At 43.5% G+C, this 24,995-nt stretch overlaps 1 protein-coding gene across 1 annotated transcript; it reads right to left on the bottom strand.

Annotated features, from left to right (window-relative positions):
• Nucleotides 1-3,862: 3,862 nt before the first annotated feature.
• KCTD14 (potassium channel tetramerization domain containing 14) lies at nucleotides 3,863-10,482 on the bottom strand. The gene is made up of 2 exons (XM_006213658.4): nucleotides 10,333-10,482; nucleotides 3,863-5,278 (listed from the first exon to the last, which is right to left on the bottom strand). The coding sequence occupies exons 1-2, from the start codon at nucleotides 10,399-10,401 to the stop codon at nucleotides 4,616-4,618; spliced, it is 732 nt and encodes a 243-aa protein (XP_006213720.1). The 5' UTR covers nucleotides 10,402-10,482; the 3' UTR covers nucleotides 3,863-4,615.
• Between the last annotated feature and the right edge of the window lie 14,513 nt (nucleotides 10,483-24,995).

The raw sequence follows: 24,995 nt of genomic DNA, 5'->3' as shown, positions 1-24,995 counted from the left end.
ATTCCAAGACGTTCATCCACATACTAACTCACAGGCTTTCTTGTCCCCAATCTTCCACTTTTGTACTTTCCAAGTCTTTGGCCAACCAGGAAGGGGCCTGGGTATGCAGCATCTGGGGATCAGCCTTCCAGGACACTGAGCACAGCAGAAAAGGGGGAAAAAATGGATGGGAGGTGGGGGTGGGGCAGGGAGGATAGGGAAAATAAGTAGAAGGGAAAAAAAAATAAAGAGGTACTCTAATAGTGAGATCTGAAAATCTGCCACAGTGCTGTGAATTAGGGTGTCTCCATGATGGCAGTCTCAAAGGTTTTACTTGTTTTTTGTATTTTTTCCTGTGGATTATAACAACAGTTATATTTAGAATTCAGTTTTAAGTTTTCCTCCTATGACTATAATTTTCTTTAGTTAATCCCAACAGATCTGGAAAGTCTCATATGTGCCCACAAGTGAACAGAGTTGGTATTTGTTTAATTGAAGAATAGGCAATTTACAATATTACATTAGTTTCAGGTGTACAGCATAATGATACAATACCTTTATAGATTAAACTCCATTTAAAGTTATCACAAAACAATGGCTATATGTCTCTGTGTTGATTATTTATTTTATATATAATAATTTGTATCTCTTAATCTCATACCCCTGTTTACTTCTCTCTTTCCCCTCCCCACTGGTAATCACTAGCTTGTTCTCTGTATTTGTAAGTCTGTTTGTTTTATTATATACGTTTGTTTGTGTGTATGTGTGTGTGTGTGTATATAGGTACCTACACACACACACACATCTCCTGTATCTATTATCTGTTGATGGACACTTAGATTGCTTCCATGTCTTGGCTGTTGTAGATTTTGCTGCTATGAATATTGGGGTGCATATATCTTTTTGTTTTCTTCAGATGTATACCTAGGAGTGGAATTGCTGGGTCATATGCTAGTTCTATTTTCATTTTTTCAAGGAACTTCGGTACTGTTTTCCATAGTGGCTGCACCAATTTACATTCTCACTAGTAGGGTTCTAGGGGTCTCTTTTTGCTACATCCTTGCCAACATTTGTTATTTGTGGTCTTTTTGATGACAGCCATTCTGATATGTGTGAGGTGATATCTCATTGTGGTTTTGATTTGCATTTCTCTAATAATTAGCAATGTTGAGCATCTTTTCATGTGCCTGTTGGCCATCTATTTATCTTATTTGAGAAAATGTCTGTTCAGGTCTTCTGCCCATTTTTTAATGGAGTTGTTCAGAAATGGTATTTTGAACATTATTAATGTGCCTTATTCACTTTGCTTTTTCAGAAGAAGGGAGGAGACAGTACTATTGGGTAGGCAACCAAGAGTGTCCACTTAATTTATATATTTATAATTTATTTATTTTTTATTTTTATTTATTTTCGAAGGGGAGAGGTAATTAGGTTTATTTATTTATTTACTTATTTTTTTTTTAGTGGAGGTACTGGGGATTGAACCCAGAACCTCGTGCATGCTAGGCATGCACTCTACTACTGAGCTATAACTTCCCCCCTCTAATTTATCTATTTTTGTGTATTTTTTTTCATAGCCTTTAAGCCCCACCAGCTTAAATCCTTCTTAGAGCAAAGATTTAATTAGGTTGTACTGAATTAAATTAAATTAATCTCCTTCCCAATAATGTAATTTTTTTTTTACTGAAGTAGAGCTCATTTATAATGCTGTTACTTTTAGGTATACAGCAAAGTGATTCGTATATATATATATTATTTTCCATTATAGGTTATTATAAGATATTGAACATAGTCCCCTGTGCTATACAGTAAGTCCTTATTATCTATTTTAGATATAGTAGTGTGTATTTGTTAATCCCATACTCCTAATTTATCCTTCCCCTACCCATTCCCCTTTGGTGACCATTAGTTTGTCTTCTGCTTCTGTTTTTTAAATAAGTTCATTTGTATTCTTTTTTTAGATTGCACTATATGTGATGGATAATATTTGTCTTTCTCTGACTTACTTCACTTAGTATGATAATCCATCCATGCTGCTGCAGATGGCAATATTTCACTCCTTTTTATGGCTGAGTACTAGTCTATTATTATATATGTGTGTGTGTGTATACACACACACACACACACACACCACATCTTGTTTATCCATTCATCTGTCAATGGAAATTTAGGTTGCTTCCATGTCTTGGCTATTGTAAATAGTGCTGCTATGAACATTGATTGGGGTGCATGTGTCTTTCTGAATTAGTTTTCATCTTTTTTGGGTATATGCCCAAGAGTGAGATTGCTGGATCATGTGGCAACTCTATTTTCAGTTTTTTAAGTATAAATGTAATTTTAATTGCTAAATAATGTTGCATTATATAAATGTAAGTTGGCTTATTTCCAATTGTTTTGCTATTTAAGTTAAGTGCAATAAAAATAGTATGTCATCTTAATTATGTTATGGATTGGGAGTTGGGGGTTATTGAAATTGCCTTTGCTTAATAAAATAGTTCGGTAAATTGCTGAGGCAGAGAGTCAGACCCTAAGGGATGCAGAGCCAGAGCTCATTGAGGTAGTAGCTAAACTGGAACATGGTCTTCTGCAAATGACAAGAATACAAGGTGGCTAGTGGAAACTTGGCATGCCTCTAAAGCCTCAGTTTGGAACTGGCAACACTGTTACTTCCACACATATTCCATTGGCCAGATTAAGTCAAGAGGCCAAGCACGAAGTCAGTGGGGTGGGCAAGATTACTCCCACCAACAGAGAAGTATAGAAGGAATAGGGAGGGAAGAAAGAACAGGAAATAAATACAATCTACTAGTGAAAAGCCCCCAGTGATGGGGGTGACTTGACTAACACACTTTTAATAATAGATACATCCAAAATTCAATTTGAAGTTGTTTGCATTTCTGTGTTGTAAACTCCCTCCCCTTTATTTGCCTGTATTTGCCACAGTCAGCTATGTGCACAAACAGCTGATGGGAGTAGCATTTGTAAAAAATTTTTTTAAAAGATCTGAGTTTTAAACCTGGGTAAGCATTGTGTAGAACAGCAACAACAGGCTTAAGAATCTAGATGATCCCTGTGCTAAATGAATCCAGAAGGCGTGGAGAACCAGAGCTGACCATAAGAAGACAAGCCCTCTGGAAATGTACAGAAATATTGGGGAGGATATTGATCTTTCCATAATTCATGAAATTGAGATTTTTAAGCAACCCTATTTAGATCTTATGGAGCAAGTTATCTCCTTGGAATCTAATCTCAGAAGTATTAACTACTGATCAAAAGGTATGAACTTTTTTCCAGGCTCTTGATGAGTAATGTTGAATTGTTTCATGATATAAAGTTCAAACAGACATTCAGGATTTTTCCACTTTAAATCATCAGCCATGTTAAATACCAAAAAAGGAAAAGAGAACACGTTTGAAAATAAGAAAAAATATACAAGCAGATGCAGTTACTGAATTAAAACGCTCACTGAAAATGACTATGTTCTGAGCAATTTTATGTTTGAATTTGAAATTCCCTGATTCAGTATTAACTTCTAAAAGCTTGATAGTTAAACTTGACCTTCATTCCTAGGGAACCAGAATAGCTGGTCATCCTACTAGGTGGGGAAGGTGGCCATCTATCCCTGACCTGGACTTGGAGAAGGATGAGTGGCTACATGTGTCCTGTTTAGAGTTACTTAATGTCTCTGGTTGAGAAGCAGAACCTGAGAGTCTCTTGTGCAAGTGGTTTATTGAGGATGTGCTCTCAGGTGGAGGGGAGTGAGGGAAGCAGGATAGAACAGAGGAAGACTGCTAAGCCAGAATGTGGTGGCCGATGAAGACTGACTTCAGCCTGATCTCCTGAGGAGCTCTAGAACAGAAACTGCACCAGAGTTGGTTCCTCCCTGAGGTAAGGGATCCATCTGCTGTACCTCTACACAAGCAAGATGGCAATTCTTTTCTTGAGCAGGCCTCAAAATTAAGAATGCCTCAGAATTACTTGGAAGGCTTGTTAAAGCAGACCACTGGGCTAACTCCCAGAGTTTCTGTTTCAGTAAGCCTGAGGTAGGGGGCCTAGAGAATTTGTATTTCTAACAGTTCCCAGGTGTTGCTGATGCTGCTGGTCTAGGGACCACACTCTGAGAACTACTGCTCTAGATAAGAGGATAGCTGTAAGGCTCTAGCTGCCAACACAGCATCTGGGAAAGATCTGAGTGGCATATACTACCGCTGCTAACTTGGCATCTTCCTCATGAAGGCACACACCAGGGCTGGAAGATTGGATCACAAGCTGAGGCTGGATAGGTTACATTTTTAGATCTGACTGTCTAGACTCATGGCATCATATTATTTTCCTGTTGTCATCCCGCATCTCCAGCCAAAGCATTGTTAAATCATTCCAGTTCATCTCCGCCTTGCTACTGGACTTCAAGGGAAAGGTCTGAGAGGTACGGACAGCTTTAAAGAGGGAGCAGCTTCACCTCACTAGGCAAGTACAGTGGAGTCACTTGCAAAGAATGGAAAATCCTCAAGAGGGAATTAAATATTTGGAAGCAAGACTCAAGTAGACCACATTGGAAGTTTTTGATGTTTGTGAAATTAAAGGATGATGGCTTTCGAAGGCAACTGGAGCCCATAACAACCTCCGTCCCCAAGGATCACCACCAGCTGAAGCAGAATGTATGGAAGTAATCGGAGACCTTAGCCGGCAGTGTACTGTTGGGTGAACAGTGTACTTGGTACCCTTGGGCCTGAATGTCCATCTTGACGCAGTCCAGTAGATCATCAATGGTCGGGGATGCCTTCCAAGGCCCAAACTTGACCACCGACCTCTTGTTCGCCTCCAGGAGGCGCAGGGTGTCTGCGCTGTTCGCATCATCCTTTTCGTTGCGCACGACGCACACCAGCACTTCGGAGTAGCGCGCAGCCAAGGCCTCCGCACGCGCCAGGCGCACCATGAGCTCCAGGTTCTCGCTGTAGCCTGGCACCCGGAGCAAGAACTGCTTCCGAGCCACCTGCTCACCAAAGATCTGTGGCATGTCCTCCAGGAGTTTGATCAAAGGCTTGATTTCGTAGTACTGAGCCTCACGGTACACCTCGGGGATGTGCTGCGTGGGCGGCTGCCCACTGCGCAGGTATTCTAGGATGGGTCCGAAATAGGTGCCGCAGCGATCGACGAAGAAGCGTCCCTCTGCATCCGTGCACGCCTTGGCTGAGCTGGAGAACATCTCTGCCAGCTTCGAGCCTGGTAATTTTCTCAAGGTGGCCAAGGTAGTGGTATAGAACTCACCCCCAACGTTCAGCTCCACGACAGGAGATTCCTGGGGGCACAAGAGGCAGAGTGAACCGATGGTGCCACCTCCAGGGAGCGCATGATTTATTTTCATAAAAAGAATAATACCTACAGAATTTAGGGGAGCCCTGATTGGCTTTAGCTATTGGAATTTACATCTCACTGAAGGGGATTATATTTATGCTGTATAGCTGCAGAGAGTGGGCATTTTAAGGAAGAAAAATATTTCAGTTTGATATAAGAATACCCATTCAAGGGTGGGGGTGGGAAGAGATAGACTGGGATTTCAAAATTGTAGAATAGATAAACAAGATTATACTGTATAGCACAGGGAAGTATATGCAAGATCTTATGGTAGCTCACAGAGAAAGGAATGTGACAATGAATATATATATGTTCATGTATAATTGAAAAATTGTGCTCTACACTGGAATTTGATACAATATTGTAAAATGATTATAAATCAATAAAAAATGTTAAAAAATAATAAAATAAAAATAAAATACAAAAAAAAAAGCATACCCATTCAAGCATTTGAATTTTCTCATTTAGGTCACAGACTATTAGAGAGCAAGCTGCTGAGGAAGCAAGTCCCAGGGACAACACATGTAAAGTATGGCCTGTGGCAAGGCCTTTTCCCTTCCTAGGCCTCAGTTTCCTTGTTTATAAAATGGGGATATGGAGCTATTGTGAGGTCAAGAGTTCCTGACAGGCACTGGAATTTGACACAACACTGTAAAATGATTATGAATCAATAAAAAATGTAAAAAAAAAAAAAAAAGAGTTCCTGACAGGGATGCTCAGATCTAACATATAGTTTAAGGCGGGGGAGGGTATTGGGGAAAAAACATTTTCAACCTTTCAAAAAGGCTAAAGAAATCACACATGTATTCATTCAGGAATCATTTCTTGGGTATTTACTGTGTGTCCAAATCCTGTGCTGGGAGTGGGGGTAAAAATTCCTATTTCATATAGATCAGAAGTTCTAATTATCAATTGGCATGACTTTGTCTAACAAATGGCATTTGTCTGATAGGTTTTTTTTTTTTTTTTACAAAATATGGGCCCATAGAATTAAATCACAGGAACATCCTTGGTGGTGACAAGGCCAGTAACACCAAATACAGCAGATGAAAAACTGCCTCATAAACTGTAAGGTACAGTGCAAATGTAAGTTAGGTTTAGCTGTTCATCAGAATTTTTAGAGGCCTCTTCTCTAGACCAGGGCTGAGCACTAAGGATGTGGGTCAGACCCAGGTGGAAATGCCCACAGGCCAGTGCAGAGAGGCCCTTGGAAAAAGACTGAAAGTTGAGCTGCATTCAAGAAATACTAAGTGCTGCCACACAGACCTAACAAAAATACAGGAATACTGTATAGCGATTATTACATATGAGATGATACACCAGCTGTCCTTACAAACCAGCTTCCTGAACAAATTTCATCATTTAAAATTCACCCACAGTGGGAAAGGTATAGCTCAGTGGTAGAGTGCATGCCTAGCATACACGAGGTCCTGGTTCAACCCCCAGTACCGCCATTAAATAAATAAATACATAAAACTAATAACCCCACCCACAAAAATAATAAAATAAAATAAATTTTACTCACTCATTCAAAAAAACATGTACCTGCCTATTCTGTGCCAGGTACCTGGGACACAGTGAGAAACAAGGGGGACACAGCCCCGCCCCTCACAGTCCGGTAACTGCAGAATGCTTCACCTGCGCTAACTCAATCCTCATAGCAGTCCTATGAAAGATGTATTAAATCCCCATTTTCCAGATGAATAAACTAAGGCTTAAGGAGGTGAAGTTCCTTAAGATCAACCAGCTAGTAAGTGATAGTGTCGGGATTTGAACTCAGGTCTGATTTACCCTGAAGCTTGCACTTAGTCGTTACATAAATTAATTTTCCACCTTCAAATACCTCCACTCTTCATTTCCTATTTATCCAACAAAATGTAAGGAGGACCTATTCCATTCCAGCCTCCTCTTAAGCAGATGAATAGGACATAGTTCCTGCCTTTGAGGAGCTCACAGGGGAGAGAGGGAAACAGATGGCTCAAATGTGTAGGTGCTGAGGGGGAAGACTCAAAGGTAGGAGGGACTGGCTCTTTTTGTGGATGTGTGTTGGAGCTTGTCGGGGAAGGTTTCCTAGGGGATGTGATGGCTGCTGCTGCAGAAAAGATCTCTGCAGTGTTAGGGAGAAGCCTGGATTTCCAACCTAGACTCTACCACTGGTCATTGCAGAGCCAGGGAGAGGGAGAGGGCTCAGGAATGTCCTTCAGTCTAATTTAGGTGTGACCTCCTTTTCAACTTGTCTGTGGGCTCTAAGATTAAAGTACTGGAATTAAGAGAGCTAAAGGCAGCCAAACTGCTGAGGAGAACTGAGTTGCCATGGCAACTGCTCCTACCAAGGGAGAGTTCTGCTAGCTAGAGTGGAAAGAGAGGAGAGGATGCGTTCTGACAGCAGCCAAGCAATACAGCCATGAGAAGAAGCAATAAGCCCAGAACCTGTGACTCCCTCTTTCTCCCATAAACCTCAAGGCCTCTTGTTCGGCAAGGCTGTTTGGTTAACCCTGAGGTGGCTCTGTAAAGCAGGCAGTCAAATGTGAAGTTGCAGGCTTCAACCACTGAATGGCTCTATGGGTTCTTCTCACTCCTGTACCACTGAAAGCTCACAGGCCCTCTTACTGTCCCCACATTACAGGCGAGGAAAGTTCAGAAAGAAGGATCATAAAGCTACGAAGTGAGGAGGTCAGAGCTGGGATCAAACCCATACCAGTCTGACTCCAGCACAGCATGGGTGCCCTACCCCACCCTCCCAACATCCAGTTCCCCTGCTGCCAGTAATTAGCTATGTGCCTGGGGCTTCTCACTTCTTTCTCTGGCCTAAGCTTAGCCATTTACGAAATAAGGAGGCAAAATGGACAAAGAAAACTCTGTCTCTCCAGCTCTGAAGGTTTAATAAATCCAATCACTTCTAATGCTGTTTCTGAAGCTCCTTTCCAGATGCTAAACAAAGCAGTTCACTGCCCTAACATCCTCACCCCCATTTCTTTATCAACTAAGACCTGGGCCTTGTTCACAAGCTTCTTAATTCTATCCCTTTTCTCCTTGTTTTCCCAAAAATCCCAATCTCCTTGGAAATCCCAGACCTCCTATCTCATCCATAAGTACTACAGTACTTGTTTCTAGCAGATAAAAACTTCATTTCCATCCCTCTTCCAGATGACCTGTCCTTCCTCATGGTCCCTCTTCCCAACCTTTTCTACCAGTCACCCTGCTGAAGCATTCCTGGGTAGCCAAGCCTGATCCAGGCCCTTGTGTGCACACACTGGGGAAATGTGGTCTTTAGGATCCTCTGCTAGGTGCTAAGCTAGTGCTGGCCATGAGGACATAGGAATGAATCAGACAGACCCAGCTCTCACCCCACCAAACATTCGTACATTTCCTTAGGTCACCCTTAGTCTAGTCAGCGGAGGGACAGGTCCACTCATATGTCACCCAAGCCCAAGCCTGTATGTCTCCCCATACCACAACCCTGACCTTTCTCCATTGTACCCTATCTCAGTTATCTGAGCCAGAAACCTAGACTGTAATCTTGTACTCTGCTCCGCTTCTCGACCTCTTCCCACACAGGTAATCAGTCACCAAGTCCTAGGGATTCTAAATTTCTGTTCAGTTCCATGGCTCCCTGCTCCCTCCAGGGTTCTCCCTCAATTCAATTGCAACTCTGAAACCAAAGTAGTTTCTCTGAAGTGCGGATCTGATCTGGTCACCACCTGCATTAAATACTTCAGTGATCCCACATTCCCTTACAGAGAAACTCCAGACTCCTTAACAAGGTTTACAAGGCCCTTTGCAATCCTGGCAATCAACTCCAACAGAGCCACCTACTGCTCTGCCACCCCCGCCCAGCCACAGCAGGCTGGGCCCCACTGCCTCCAGGGCTTCACTCATTTGCTGCCTATGCTCCCTTCACTTGGCCCACTCATCTTTCTGGTTAACTCCCACAGGAATCTTTCTGGAGAGGTTGTCTCTTTGTGATCCCAGAGGGCCCTGTACTTCCCTTGTCTTGGTAGTTACCTCTCTTGTAATTCTGTTTGTTCATCTGCATCCCCCATCAGACTGGGACATTCCTAAGGGAGGACTAGCCTAGAGTCATCTTTCTGTTACCAGTCCCCACTACAGTGCTCAGCACATCAGGAATGCTCAGTAAGTGTCTGTTTAATGGAATGGCATTTACCTTCAGCACTAACTTACAGGAGCCCCTGCTAATCTGATAAAGGTAATCTTGCCCTACTTGGCATCAAGTACTGTGCTGGCTTCCTCCCTTGCCTGGTAATTAATTCAGACATTTATTGAGCACCTTGGGCCACCCGGCTTCCAAGCAAGTGACTTTGTCAGTAGCCAACAACAATGGTTATCATCAGCCTATTGGAAAGAACTACGGTCAACTCACTGCTGGATCTGCTTTCCCGTCTACAAGTCTTTAGGATGGCACCTAACCCAGAAGGGACTTAGAATGTTCTGATCCTAGAGTGAACTGGGCCTTCTCCTGATTCTCACCCCCCGTAAGGGGGCAGAGAAGCAGGACTTGGGACCCAGCCAGAAGGTAGGAGCAGGCTGGAGAGGGTGGGGGCTGAGGGCTGAGGGAGTGACACTCTGGACAGCCTTCAATTGGCTCTGCCTTTCCCGCCAGCAGGAGGGGTGGGGACAGCGGAAGAGCGATGGTCTGGGTTAAGCCAAGGTTCTGAGAGAAGAGACACGGAGAGCAGCTAAAACAAATAAGAGAGGGAGGAGACAAAGGCAACCAAGCAGGGAGGAAGGCAAAGAGAAGAGGCTGGACTGAGCCGGAACCCAAACGAGACCGTGGCGCGGAAGGAGACATCTAAGAGGCAGGAACTGCCAAAGAGAAAGGAGAGCGCCCAGCCGCAGGCGGAAAGGCCGCGCCAGAAGCTGGGGACTCAAACCCGGGGGGAGGGAAGAACGAGGGACACTGGAAGGAATGAAAGAAGGGAGAGGCGCGGGACCCGAGCCAACCTGGCCCGCTCTTCCCGCCCTGGGCTGCGCACTCACCGTTCGCGGGCCCGCGTGGGGCGCCGCCCGGCTGAGCCGACGGGCGCCGGGCGCCGAGGTCAGGCTCATCCCGGCCCCGTGGGCGCTGGCACTGCGCAGCCCGGCTGCGAGGTACTTGTGGCTGGCGGAAGTGCACCTAGCTCCCTCTTGGGTGTGGGAATCCGTACCCAGGGTGTGGTTAGAACCCTGATTGGCCTGGAATTAGCAGGCTTGTGAAACCCTAAGCTAGTCACTGCCCCTCTTTTGCACGGTGTTCCCTGACAGCCAAATTAGGGGAGGCATTCGCGACCTTGAGACTTTCCACTCACTACAGTCCTGGGGGTAAAGAAGCAGCAACATCCATTTTACAGGTAAGAAAAGTGAGGCTGCAGGAGATAGGGTGGCCAATGGGGACTATTTATCCACTTAAGATCAGCTACTTAAAGTGCAAAGCATGACCACTGACGACAAGAGCTAGGTACCTGTCAGTACCTGTCAGTTATTTTGCTTAATGACATAATCCTTAAGAAAGGAGAGCATAACTCTCCTCAAGTAGGGGCTGTGCATAGTGACTTTGTAAAGAGGACAGTATGGAAAGGGATGGGGGGGTTGTTGGGAGGAAGAGTAATTGTACAGTGGAGAAACTGACAAATACTACCTCAGCCACATAATCAAGACAACATCAAAAGTCGTAAGTCATGATGGTACCATGTATCCTTGATATGATGTGATGGAAATGGCACTTTACCTCTGTGGTCTTTCTCCCCAGTACCCATAACCTTAGTCTAATCATGAGAAAAGCATTAAATTCCAACAGAGGGCATCCAACAGTATACCTGACCAGCAATCCTCAAAACTCAAGATCATCAAAAACAAGGAAAATCTGAGAAAGAATAACAGCCAGGAGTAGCCTAAGGACACATGACAACGTAATGTAATGTGATTTCCTGGATGAGATCCTGGAACAGAAAAGAGACATTAGGTAAAAACTAAGGAAATATGAATAAACTGTTTACTTTAATCGTATATCAATATTGGTTCCTTAATTGTAACAAATGTTCCATACTAATGTGATATGTTAAAGATAGGTGAAACTTAGCGTAGGGTATGTGGGAACTCTGTGCTATCTTCACAATTTCTCTGTGAATCTAAAACTGTTCTAAAAAATAAAGTCTAAAAAAATTGACTTAATAACAGTATAACAGCTATGGAAAACAATATGAAGTTCACTATTATATGGTCCAGCAATTCCACTTCTGGTTATATACCCAAAAGAATTAAAAGCAGAGTCTCAGAGACATATTTATACATCTGTTTTCATAGCAGCACTATTCATAGTAGCCAAGAAGTGGAAGCAACTCAACTATCCATCCATGGATGAATGCGTAAACGAAAGTGGGATATATGTACAGTGGAATGTAATTCAGCCTTAAAAAGGAAGGAAATCCTGTTGCATGCTACAGCATGGATGAATCTTGAGGGACATTAAGTGAAATAAGCCAATAACTAAAAGACAAATACTGATGATTCCACTTATGTGAGATCTAAAGTAGTCAAATTAATAGAAACAGAAAGGAGAATGGTGGTTACCGGGGCTGGGAGGAGGGAAAAGGGGGACTTGTTTAACGGGTATAGTGTTTCAGTTTTGCATGAAGAAAAAGTTCTAGAGATCTGTTGCACAGCAATGTAAAAATATTTAGCACTACTGAACTGTACATCTAAATACTATTAAGATATAAGTTTAATGTTATGTGTTTTTTACCACAATAAAAAAAGAGATGACTTTTGGTCATAAACTAATAAACTAATGGTGCAGAAATTTGGAAAAAAATAAAAACAATAATAACCAGCCAGTATCTGGTGAAAAAAAGCTTTGGAGAGTGACAACTGGGAATGAAACCTCAAACCTGTCATTTACCAGCTGTGTGATTATCCATCACTTCCTCTCTCAAAAGAGCCCAAATTGCCTCTTTTGTAAAATACATGCAAGTACTTACTTTGCTGGGTTGTTGGGAGGATTAAACTGAAAAAAATCTACCGTATTTCCCAAACTTCCCTAATGCTAAGACTCTCTCAGAATGCTTGTTCAACATCATTCCAGAGCCCCACCTGAAACCAAATTACCAAGGAAGGGCCTGACAGCCTGCATTTTCTGGAGATGAAAAAATATTTGAATTTCTACTTACTTATTTTTATTGAAGTATGGTTGACTTACAATGTTGTATTAGTTTCAGGTGTACAGCAAAGTGATTCCATTATACATATATACATTTTCAGATTCTTTTCCATTGTAGGTTACTAAAAGATATTGAATATAGTTCCCTGTGCTATACAGTAAATCCTTGTTGTTTAGCTATTTTATATATAATAGTGTGTGTCTTAATCCCAAGCTCCTAATTTATCCCTTTCCTCCACCCCTTTCCCCTTGGTAACCATAGTTTATTTTCTATGTCTGTGAGTCTATTTCTAGTTTGTAAGTAAGTTCATTTGTATCATTTTTTTAAATTCCACATATAAGCAATATCATGTGATATTTGGCTTTCTCTGACTTAATTCACTTAATATGATAATCTCTAGGTCCAGCCATGTTGCTGCAAATGGCATTATTTCATTCTGTTTTATGGCTGAATATATATATACACACACTACATCTTCTTTATCTGTTCATCTGTCAGTGGACATTTAGGTTGCTTCCGAGTCTTGGCTATTGTAAATAGTGCAGCTTTGAACGTTGGGATGCATGTATCTTTTCAAATTAGAGTTTTCTCTGGATATATGCCCAGGAGTGGGATTGCTGGATCTCATGGTAACTCTGTTTTTAGTTTTTTAAGGAACCTCCGTGCTGTTCTCCATAATGGCTGCACCAAACTACATTCCTACCAACAGTGTAGGAGGGTTCCTTTTCTCCACATCCTCTCCAGCATTTATTATTTATAGACTTTTTAGTGATGGCCATTCTGACTGATATGAAGTGATACCTTATTGTAGTTTTGATTTGCATTTATCTAATAATTATTGATATTGAGCATCTTTTCCTACGCCTGTTAGCCATTTGTATGTCTTCATAAAAATGTCTGCTTAGGTCTTCTGCCCATTGGTTGATTTGTTTGTTTGTTTGTTTCACTTTAAGCTGTATGTGCTGTTTGTATAAAATGAATCCCTTGTTGGTCTCATCATTTGCAGGTATTTTCTGGCATTCCGTAGATTGTCTTTTCATTTTGTCTGTGGTTTCCTTTACTATGCAAAAACTTTTAAGTTCAATTAGTTTCCATTTGCTCATTTTTGCTTTTATTTCCATTACTCTAGGAAATGGGTCAAAAAGAAATATTGCTGCGATTTATGTCAAAGAGTGTTCTGCTTAGTTTTTCTCTAGGAGTTTTAGAGTATCCTGTCTTCCTTTAGGTCTTTAATCCGTTTTGAGTTCATTTTTGTATACAGTGTTAGAGACTGTTCTAATTTTACTCTCTTACATGTAGCTGTCCAGTTTTCCCAGCACCACTTATTGAGGAGATTGTCTTTTCTCCATTGTGTATTCTTGCCTCCTTTGTCGTAGATTAATTGACCATAAGTTCATGGCCTTATTTCTGGATTTTCTATCCTGTTCCACTGATATATGTGTCTGTTTTTGTGCCTGTACCATATTGTTTTGATTTTTGAAGCTTTGCAGTATAGTTTGAAGTCAGCAAGTATGACTCCCTAGTTCTGTTCTTTTTTCTCAAGATTGTTTTGAGGGGTGGGAATGGATAAATTGGGAGTTCAAGATTTGCAGATACTAACAACTATATATAAAATAGATAAAAACCAAGTTTCTTCTGTATAGTACAGGGAACTATATTCGATATCTTATAGTAGCCTATAATGAAAAAGAATATGAAAACAAATACATGTATGACTAAAACATTATGCTCTACACCAGAAATTGACACATAATAACTGACTATACTTCAATTAGGAAGAAAGGAAAGAAAGAAAGAAAGAAAGAAAGAAAGAAAGAAAGAAAGAAAGGAAGGAAGGAAGGAAGGAAGGAAGGAAGGAAGGAAGGAAGGAAGGAAGAAAGAAAGAAAAAGAAAGAAAGAAAGAAAGAAAGAAAGAAAGAAAGAAAGAAAGAAAGAAAGAAAGAAAGAAAGAGAAAGGAAGGAAGGAAGAAAGGAAGGAAGGAAGAAAGGAAGAAAGGAAGAAAGAAAGAGGAAGGAAGGAAGGAAGGAAGGAAGGAAGGAAGGAAGGAAGGAAGGAAGGGAGGGAGGGAGGATTGTTTTGGCTACTCAGGGTCTTTTGTGTTTGCATACAAATTTTAACATTTTTTGTTCCAGTTCTGTGAAAAATGTCATCGGTAATTTGCTAAGGATTGCATTGAATCTGTGTATTGCCTTGGATAGTATGGCTGTTTTAACAATATTGGTATATCTTTCCATTTGTTTATGTCATCTTCAATTTCCTTCATCAGTGTCTTATAGTTTTTAGATATAGGTCTTTTGCCTCCTGAGGTAGATTTACTCCTAAGTATTTTATTCTTTTTGATGTGATGGTAAATGCGATTGTTTTCATAATTTCTTTTTCTGATAACTCATTGTTAGTATATAGAAATGCAACAGATTTCTGTATATTAACTTTGTATCCTACAAATTTACCGAATTAATTGATGAGCTCTAGTAGTTTTCTAGTAGCGTCTTTAGGATTTTCTATGTGTAGTATCATGTCATCTGCAAACAGTGACAATTTTACTTCTTATTTTCCAATTTGGATCCCTTTTATTTCCTTTGCTTCTCTGATTGTTGTGGCTAGGACTTCTAAAACTATGTTGAATAGAAGTGGCAAGAGTAGTCATCCTTGTCTTGTTCCTAATCCTAGAGGAAATGCTTTCAGCTTTTCATCATTGAGTATGATGTTAGCTGTGAGTTTGTCATAGATGGCCTTTATTATGTTGAGGTATGTCCTCTCTATGCCTACTTTTGGAGAGTTTCTATCATAAATGGATGTTGAATTTTATCAAATGCACACAAGATGTGTACCTTGAACATTATGACTTGCAAATGGGATTGAGCCACAGGGAGGTAGCTGTGACCTCCTCAGAGCATGCTTCCCTGCCCCTGTGTCTGGATTAGGGAGCCTTCCGTGGGCTCTGCACAGCACATGTGCCCCTTCCCCTTGCATTGTCTGACTCCTCCCAGAGGGTTTGGACTGGGATGATTCCATAGGGAGGCTGTGCTCTGAAGGGTCCTCATCCCAGAAAGGACTGGACACTTGGAAGGACAGTGAGCACTTCTGACAGCACCAAGAAGTCTGGGCTTTTAGCTTCATTTCCTGTTTCTCCCAAGGCTCCGGCTGTCCCGAAACAACCTGTACTCCTATGCCTTCTTGCGTTTGTTTCTGCTGTTCCTTGTGTTCATAATACCTTTCCCCACTAGCTCATTCTCTCTGGAAAACTCCTACATAGCTTTCAAGGCCCAAGTCAAATGGCCCTCCTCTTCCTTTAGATCCATGAGCACATTTGACCCTCACCATTCAAACAGGAATTAGCACCTCCACTTTATGGATGAGGACCCCAAAGCTCCCAGAGAAAATGTGCCTCTGTCAGAGTCCTTCAGCACTGGGAGACAAGACTAGTTCTGGCTCTGCCATTCATGTATAACCTTGGCCAAGTCCCTGCCCCTCTCTGGGCCTCAGTTCTCCATCTGTAATATGGTGGGGGTTGGGATATGGCTTGAGATGGTATCTGGGATCCTGTCTTGCTTGATGCTATGGCAACAAAAGAATTCAGACAGCCCCTTGGTGTTGCCTGTGACTGGATCTTGTTTCCCTTTGGCCTGAATCCAAGAGCAAGCACTGCTTTCCTCTGCCCTCCTCCCACTCACTCCATTCTTTGTTCTTTCTTCCTGGGACAAAGCTGCCAGCCCCTGTCCTCTCCAGGCAGCTGGGCTTTGGGCCAGCCAGCCAAGTGGCAGCTGGGATTCAGATGAAAGGGCCCTCAGAGGGCTGCCTGTGGCCAAGTGCCCAGCCCAGCCCAGCCCAGTCCAGGCCTGGCAGCCCCAGGCCCAGCTGTCCCACAAAGCATCCTGCCACCACTCCCACACAAGGCTCCCTTTGTGAGTCCAACAGTGGGGGAGACCCCTGCCAACCCACAAGGACCCTCTTCCCTTCCCTCTGATACATACCCACTTGAGAAACATCCAGGTCTTTAGAGAATGGTCCAGGACTGGACAAGACTGGTTTGACTTTGGACCAGATGCTTTGGAGAGCTTCATTCCATTTCATCTTCAGAACAAACAGCAGGTAGTGCTATTCCTCTTTGGAGAGGTGGCGCACAGACACCTGAGGCCCTGCTAAGTATCAAACATGACATCAGGAAAAGAATTGACCAAGGTCATATATTTCTTCCTCCCTCGCTCTCTTTCTTTCTCCCTCCCTTCCTCTCTTCCTTCCTTCTTTCCTTTCTTTCTTTTCCAAACACTCTCTAGGGGTGTTTCTTATTTCTTTTTAAATATAGAAGTTACACGTGGACGACAGATTGTGTGACTTGGGTTCAAGGCCTTGGCATTAACTGCATGCTCTTACGCTAAGCCTTTCTTCTCTTTGGGCCTCAGTTTTGCTACCTGTCAAATGGGATCACTAGGCTAGGTAATCTTTAGGTCCCTTTAGTGCAGAGGAATGGATGGCCCAGAGTTATCCACATTTCCCCGACAGGCCACCCACACAAACAGAGGAGCCTGCTCACCCTGGCCTCTGTACCAATCTCTGTCACCTGAGTTTATCAACCATGAGCAACCCAACTTAAACTGCAGTTGATGTGGGTAATGTTTCCACCTGGCTTCTACTCTCCCTCTTTCTTTGCACAGAACCACAGTTTTCCTCTGGGGACCAGCCCTCCTTTACTCTCTACTGCTGTCATCTTGCCACCACATACAGCTTGAGAATGAAATTGATAAATGAAGGCAAATAGAATTGAGAGATGAGATCCCAGTTCCTGGCTATCATTGGAGCATTGACTAAGCTATGGTGAAGGCCCTACCTCTGGAGTTTCCAGTTAGGTGACCTGAGGTTATTCCTTTTTGACATAAGCCATTTTACACTGGCTATATCTGTCACTTACATTCTAAAGAGGACCAGTGTGGGGTGGGTTCTATCCTGGGTCTCTGCTGGTTGTCCTTCCAGATCCTCTCTACCTTTCCCCCCTGTTCTCCACCCTGGGCGGCTGATCCTTAAGGGCTACAGGCATAGACTCCCATTCCCTCCAGCTTCCATATGAATTTAGACAGTGGGAGTCCAAGTAGGTGGTCAGAGGCTGAGATGAGTGGTCATTCCCAGCTCCCTCCCTGCCCAGTTCTTCTAAGTCAACTGCGTCCCTCAAGCACCCTCTCCACCCAGCTAACCTCGCTGGTACCTGCTTTCTTCCTTGCCCCACAGTTAGCAGCCCTGGGGGACTGCACTATTCCTTGTTTCTCTCACCAACCTTCATATCTTGGAAAGGATCCAAGTCCCTTCACTAACCTCTCCCCGAATCCCCAGCTCAAGGAATCACCTGTGTCCTGGCTGAATGGAGCGTGTGTGTGCTGCGCATCCTCTCTCAATTGCCAGTTGCTCGAGAATTAATCAAGAGCCTGTAAGGAAGGTATGAATGAAAAATACTGCAAGCCATGTCAGTAAACAAAGAATGCTGTGGCCATTAAGTCATCAGCTGCTACTGCCATCCCAACAGTGAGCTCAGGATGCAGACAAGCAAGCAGCCGGGCCTCTGGGCCACCCCCAACGGTGCACCCTGAGGGAACTCAGGATGGGAGGCACAGGAGACTGGCCCTAGATAGCTAAGGTGCACATCAAAGGAATGATTTCAGTGAGCCTAGAACTTTGTGCCTTCCCATACAAAGAAGAGGGCTAAATTCCTTGAGCTATCTGGTTTTCCTTAATTAACAAATAGCAATCCTTTGATGGTTCCACTACCCAGTCTTTGTTGTAAAACTCCTATCTGTCCCGGCTCCTCCCCTACCTCTTTGGAGCAGTCCGTCAGAGCCTTAGAGCGAGCTGAGAGGCTGTCATCTCGGGCTCGAGGGTTTCGAGTCCTCAGAAATGTCCACCAAATAAAGCATAACTCTCAACTTTTAGATTGTGCATTTTATTTCGGTCCACAAAGGGAACTAATTTTTACTGAGTATGCACCATGTGCTAGACTTCAGGCAGGGCACTTCATGTACACAGTTAGATTTCATCTTCACATTCTATAAAGTAAGTTTTTTTTTTTTACAGAAGATAAAACTGAGGCCCCCAAATGGTAAAAGGACTCACTAAAGTCTCATAGGTGAGTAAGTAGTGGACTCAAGATTTGAAACCCATCCACATCTGGCTCCAAAACCTGTGCCTTTTTGCCACTCTGGGTCCTGCTTTCCAAAATGCCTGGTTCCTTCTCATCCTTTAGGTCTTAGCTTAAATGTCACCTCTCCCAAGAGGCCTTCCCTGACCAGTCTATTGGAAGGAAGTCATCAGTGATATTCTTTTTCATAGCACATTGTGCTTCTCCTTCACAATGTGTATTTGTTTGTTTATTTAATGTCTGTTCCACTCATTAGAGTCTAAGCTCTCCGAAGGCAGCCACTCTCCATACTGGTTTTGTTCACCACTCTCTTCCCGATGCAAGCACAGTTGCCTGCTCTACACCAGGACCCAGATAAATACTTGTTAGATGAAAAATAAGGCAAAGAAAAGCATTAATTAAGTGCCTGCCTAACATCAGGCATTTTACATGATTTCTGACCTTATTTCCTCTTTACAACTATCTTACTAGGTACAGGTTGTTGTCCCATTTTGCTGGCAGAGGTCAGAGAGGGAATGTGACTCTTCCAAAGACACACAGCAAGTCTGCCTGATATCACAGCTGTGCTTGTTCCCCAGTGCCCCTCTGTCCCCCACGTAGGAGCTCGCAGAGGGGAAAGAGCTGATCGGTGGAACTCACATGAATCATTCCTGAACAAACAGAAACTGCAGGGAGCAAATAGTAGCTGCTGTGGCCCCCACCCTGGGACCAGCCACTCCCAGACCCTCCCAGCCCAGCCAGGAAGCAATCTTCTTGTTTGTTCTCAAGCTCTCAGTCCAGCCCTACCTGATCTGGATCTTCTCCAAACACCTGTTCCTTGCCTTTCTTTGCAGGGCTGTCTGTGTCAAATAACCTGCTCACCAAGTTTCCAAGGGTCGTCCTTGAATCCTGGGTGTGTGGTGCGTCCCTGAGCTCTGCATGCAGGCCAGGTCACCAGCTGGTGCTTATAAAGATGGGGAGTCTCAAGGACCGCAAATCAGTCAGCTGGCACCTGGGAGGATCTTTTTCCTCCTTCCTCCTTTGCTCTCAGACCCTGTCCACTTTCCTCTTTAAAATCATTGCCATTCAGTGGGGGACTTCTGAGATGCTAAGTAACGTTCTTTGTCTTGGGACAGGTAATGGTAACACAGGTGAGTTTACTTTTTGTCAAAATCACTTAGGTGCATTCCTCTGTGTGTAAGTTATACTTCAATAGAAAGTTTAAAAAGATTATTGTTACCCACTTCTGCCCCTCGGTCCCTGCTATCAGACCAGCAGTGATCCCTCAATACCTCTCAGTACCTCCCAAAACATGCCCAACTGTCCTCCCTCAGTACCTCCCAAAACATGCCCAGAGACCCTTTTCATCTCAGGGTTTCTGACCAAATCCTGCCCAGCAAGGACAATGTAGGTTAATGTAGCCAACATGGATTGTACCCCAAGTCCTGAGACCTTCAAGGTCCGTAGGCCCCTGCTCCTGGTGGGCATCTCCTCCCCCCCACTCTGAGCCACCACTTGAAGCCCAACAGGCCTCTCTCTGGTCCAGGCTGAGGACTTGGATTCCCTCCCAGCTCCTCAGACCCGTTTTTTCAGGACATCTGGCAGGCACTGGCTTGCAGGGCCAGTTTTTAGGTGCCTAGGCACCACGTGGGGGCTAGTTGCTGTTTACCCACTGTCACTGAGAAGGGCACGTGTCTTGGCCTGTACTCAGGACCTCTGCCAGCTCATCCTCCTTTGGTTCCTGGAAAGGACTTGACTGCATCCAGTCCGGCTCCTCTTTCACTGGCTGCCCAGCCCCAGTGTGCAGGCCTCAGCTGATTACTCCAGATGGACAGCTTCTCATACAGCCCCAGGACACCCTAACCCAAAGAACGGAGGGGCTCTGCCCACCTAGCGGGTGGTAGCAGCAGAGCTCCCTACAGCTGGACACAGTAGGGGTGTCGGACAGGGCTTCTGGTGGCCAGCAACAGAGGCCAAGGCCAGCTCCTTAAACCAAAAGGAAATTTCTTAGCAGACTATCAGTGTTCACAGAGGATGGACATCAGGAGCTCAGGGGGCCCAGCAGCAGGGGCCTGACTGGGATCGCTCTGCAGTACTGCATGGTTTCTGCTGCTGTGGCCACAGGCAGGCCCTTGAATCTAGTCACCTGGGCTTCTGTAGTGGGAACAGAGACTAGGAATTACCAACCTAGCAAGATTTTAGTGGGAATTTCCCCAAAAAAGATAGCATGGGGCTAGCTTGGAAGGGGTGGAGTCTAGACATGAGATTGCCAAAAACCCACAACTCACCCCCAAAATACAACCCCCCCAACACACACACACACACACACAAAATCCCCACCAAAACCAAAACCAAAACCACCGTCTCTTAGCACAGGGTTGAACTGAACTGAACTTTCAGAAGACCCAGAGTCGGGGCAGACCCCCATTACACACATATCCACTAACAAAATTTGAATCATCCATTTAAAAGATTGATTAAAACATATATGTACTTTTTTTTTTCCATCTAGTATTGTGAGGATTTCCCTTATTTTATTAAGGACTCTTCTATATCACCATTTGTAACAGCTATATCACAGTGTGTTGTACAAATATATCATAAATCTATTAAGCCACATTTCATTCCTAAATTGTTTCTTTCTTTTTTTCTCCTGTACTGTAAATAGCACTGCAAAGACTGTCCTTTATAGCTGCTAAGACACTGTGCAAGAAGTATGCAACTTTTCTTTTAATAAAGGTACTTGGAGTTGAACTCAGGACCTCATGCATGCTAAGCATGCGCTCTACCACTGAGCTATTACCCTTCTCCACCACATGCATCTTTTTTGAGAACCTTTCCTGTGTTGCCAAATGACTCGGAAGGCTATACCCACCATCCAGGCATACAGGGTATTACTGCCCCGCGTATGCTTTTGCTCCTGTTCACAGTCTGACCCCCCAAAGTGAAGGAGAAATAATAAAATGGCCATGCTTAGGCTAACTAATTCTTGGCCTTATACTTACTGCTTGCTTTTAGAGTGGTCAGCAAATCTGAGTGACCGGACACTTCTCCCAGCGCCAGGCCTGTCGTTAGAGCTATTGATTTCCCTGCTTGTTTTGACTTACGCCGGTAATTGAAATTTACAATCGTGTTTGGATTTTGAGTCATTCCCCCAGGAGGGGAGTCACAGGATGATAATCCCAAGAGAATGAGCATTTTTTCTGGACTGATCCAAGATCCCACCTAAGGAACTCACCCCACCTCCTATTTCCATGTTCTCTTTTCTTTCTCCTGTCTTCTCTTCATTCTTGCTCCTCCTCCTTTTTCCTCTCTCTTTCCTTTCTGTGTCTCCCCTCTAACTCTGGTCTTCTTTCTCTCTGTGTGTCTCTCTGCTTTCTCTCTCCTCTTTGCTCTTTTTCTTTCACTTTTAAAATTTTTCCCCCTTGGAATTCAGCCTTGTTTCTGTCTTCTGTTTCTTTTCTCTTTCTCCTCAGTGGCTCTCTGTCCTCCACCCACCACTCCTGTTGTGTGAGTCATAATTTCCCCAGGGAGACAAGGCAGCCTTTTCCCTGGTGGGCTTTGATTTGAAAGAGGGGTGATTTTGCCTCCCACAAAGGGCAAAGCTATCAGAACACAGAACTGGGGGCTGCCTGGTATATACCAGGGTGACTCAGGGCTTCTAGGTTATGAACGCACAAGCCATCAAGATTCTCTTAGAGGCTTTGTCAGCCTCCTGTGACCGATGACTCACCAGTGTTGCCTTGGCTTGGGAAAGGAGCACTGCAGTTTATGGTGTTGCTCCTGGGAAGAAACCTGCTCTCTGACGGCAACGCTGGGGACCCAGGAACACAGCAGATCGAGGCTCCATATGTTTCTCATTGTGTGTTCCCACATCATAATGATCAGGTAGGATGTTGATAAAAGTTCAGGTTGCTGGGCCCCAAAGCATCCTTATTAAACTAGAATATCTGGGAAAGGGGGTCAGAAACCTCATTCAAAAGGTGATGCACAGGCTGGTAAGTATCTGTTAGATTTTTGAATGCATATACCCTAGGTCTCAGCAGCCCCACTCCTCAACTTTATGCATGAGTATGTTGGTTGCAGCATAGTTTATTCATCAAAAACTTGGGAACACCTTCAAAGTCTAGTAGTAGAGAATGGTTAAACAGGTGATGATGTCTCTTACTGTAGAATGATATTTTCATTTTCAAAAAATGAGGCATTCATATAGATATGGAAAGTAGATTAGAGGTTACCAGGGATTATGTGGGATGGGGCAGAGCATGGGGAATTATTGCTTAATGGGTACAGAGTTTGGGGTGTTGAAAAAACTTTGGAAATAAACAGCACTGATGGTTGCACAATATTGTGAATGTAACTCATACCACTAAATTGTATACTTAAAAATGGTTAAAAAGGCAAAATTTGTTATATATACACAAACACACATACACAATTTTTTAAAAAGAATGAGGTAGAATCATATGCACTAGTACAGAAAAATAGCCAAGATAGACTGTTACATAAAATTGGAAATTGTAGACGGAAATGATAGTAAGAATTATAAAATTGTGTGTTTACACACGCACACACCAGGAAAATGCAGTGAAGAATCATAGCACCCTCTTAAAAGTGTTTGTCAGTGGAAATAAGGTTGGTGGGACACACAGAAGAAGTGAGATTCTTTGTCTTTTCTATGGTATCAAAAATAACTGGTTGGTGGGGGAGGGTATAACTCAGAGTGCATGCTTATCATGCAGGAGGTCCTGGGTTCAGTCTCCAACACCTCCATTAATAAATAAATAAATAAATAAATAAATAAATAAATAAATAAATAAATAAAACCTAATTACCTCCCCCACTTTAAAAAAGTAGTGGGGTTATGGGTGACTTTTACTTTCTTTTTGGTGTTTTGCATAGATAAAACTTAAACACACTCAACAAAACAAATACCATCCTTGCCCTCAAAGAGCTCAGAATCCAGTATGGAGACAGGTACAGAACATAGTGATTGTAACAAAACACGATTTGTAACAAGGCTTGTGGAAGCAAAGTGGAGGGAGTGTCACGGAAGGCTTCCTGGAGGAGGTGACATTTTGACTCTGGTCTTCAAATGCCTCAAGGAATCAGCCAAGTGGAGAAGTGGAGCTAGAACTCTTCTACTGGAAGGAAAGGCAAAGTTGTGAGAGAAAGCATGATGTCTGGGAAGCATCTGTAAAACCCAGGAGCTGAAATGCTGAGTGGCTGGAGAGTGAAGGGATTTACTAGGGCAGTGACAGATTTGTGTTGGGGGTGGATCCTCTGGTGAAGTCTTTACTGGGTTGAGGTTAGAGACACTGCCCTAAGGCAAAGGCTGGACACTAAAATATAAACAAAGACGTTTCCAAACACCTTGGAATTTCAGCTGAGGTCCCAAAAGCAGAAACAATGCCAGGGTTGCTGAACTTAAAATGAGAGGCTGAACCAACCATGCAGAACTCTGGAGGAAGAGGGAGGGCAGGGCTAAAACCCAGTTCCTCAGCTGCCTGCTGGCCACGGAGAGAGCCAACATCCCCCAGGAACCGGAGAGAAGAATCTCTTAGGAGAAAGTGGTCACCGCATTCACGCTGCCTGACCCCAACCCACACCTCACCAGGGAGGGGCGGGAGCTCTCTCCCTCACCTCGAACCAGGGAGAAAAACATTAGGAGAACTATTAGGAGAGCCTTGGAAGGGAAGGCTGTGAGGCCTGGAACCTTGTGAGAACTGGGCAGGGGATTGCTCTTCCTGCTGTGTGCGCTTCTCTCAGAGCACGTGTAGACCCCACAGAAAGGGGATGAATGAAGTCTTCTTAGAAAGGACCCCCCCATGGGGGGGGAGGGTATAGCTTAAGTGGTAGAGTGCATGCTTACACGCACAAGGTCCTGGGTTCAATTCCGAGTACCGCCTCTAAAAATAAATAAATAAATAATAAATAAACAAACAAACAAACAAACAAACCTGATCCCCCCCATAAAAACAACAACAAAAACAATAAAATTTCATTGAAAGAAAGAAAGAAAGAAAGAAAGAAAGAAAGAAAGAAAGAAAGAAAGAAAGAAAGAAAGAAAGAAAGAAAGAAAGAAAGAAAAAGAAAGAAAGAAAGAAAGAAAGAAAGAACCACATGAAAGAGGGTTTCCATTTTAGGGATGAGGCGACTCCCGTAGAATGAGGCTGGAAGTTGTGAGAAGGGATGCATAAACAGAGATGGCCGAGGCCATAAGCAGCCCAGAGGAGGAGGCACCCCCTCTCTTTCGAGATTCTGCATCTGAATGGTGTGGTGGGTCCCCAAGGAGCCCATCAAAACTGCTCCTTAGAGAACGAGGGCTCTAGCGTTAAGCAGACCTTCCTGGCTGTGACTTCTCCCTCACCCTAGTCCTGGAGAGACAGAGGCAGCCAGGCAG

Source organism: Vicugna pacos, chromosome 10 (genome assembly GCF_048564905.1).
Source record: "Vicugna pacos chromosome 10, VicPac4, whole genome shotgun sequence".
Taxonomy (NCBI): Eukaryota; Metazoa; Chordata; class Mammalia; order Artiodactyla; family Camelidae; genus Vicugna; species Vicugna pacos.
Note: the sequence above shows the minus strand (reverse complement) of the source record. Positions and strands in the feature narration are given on the sequence as shown.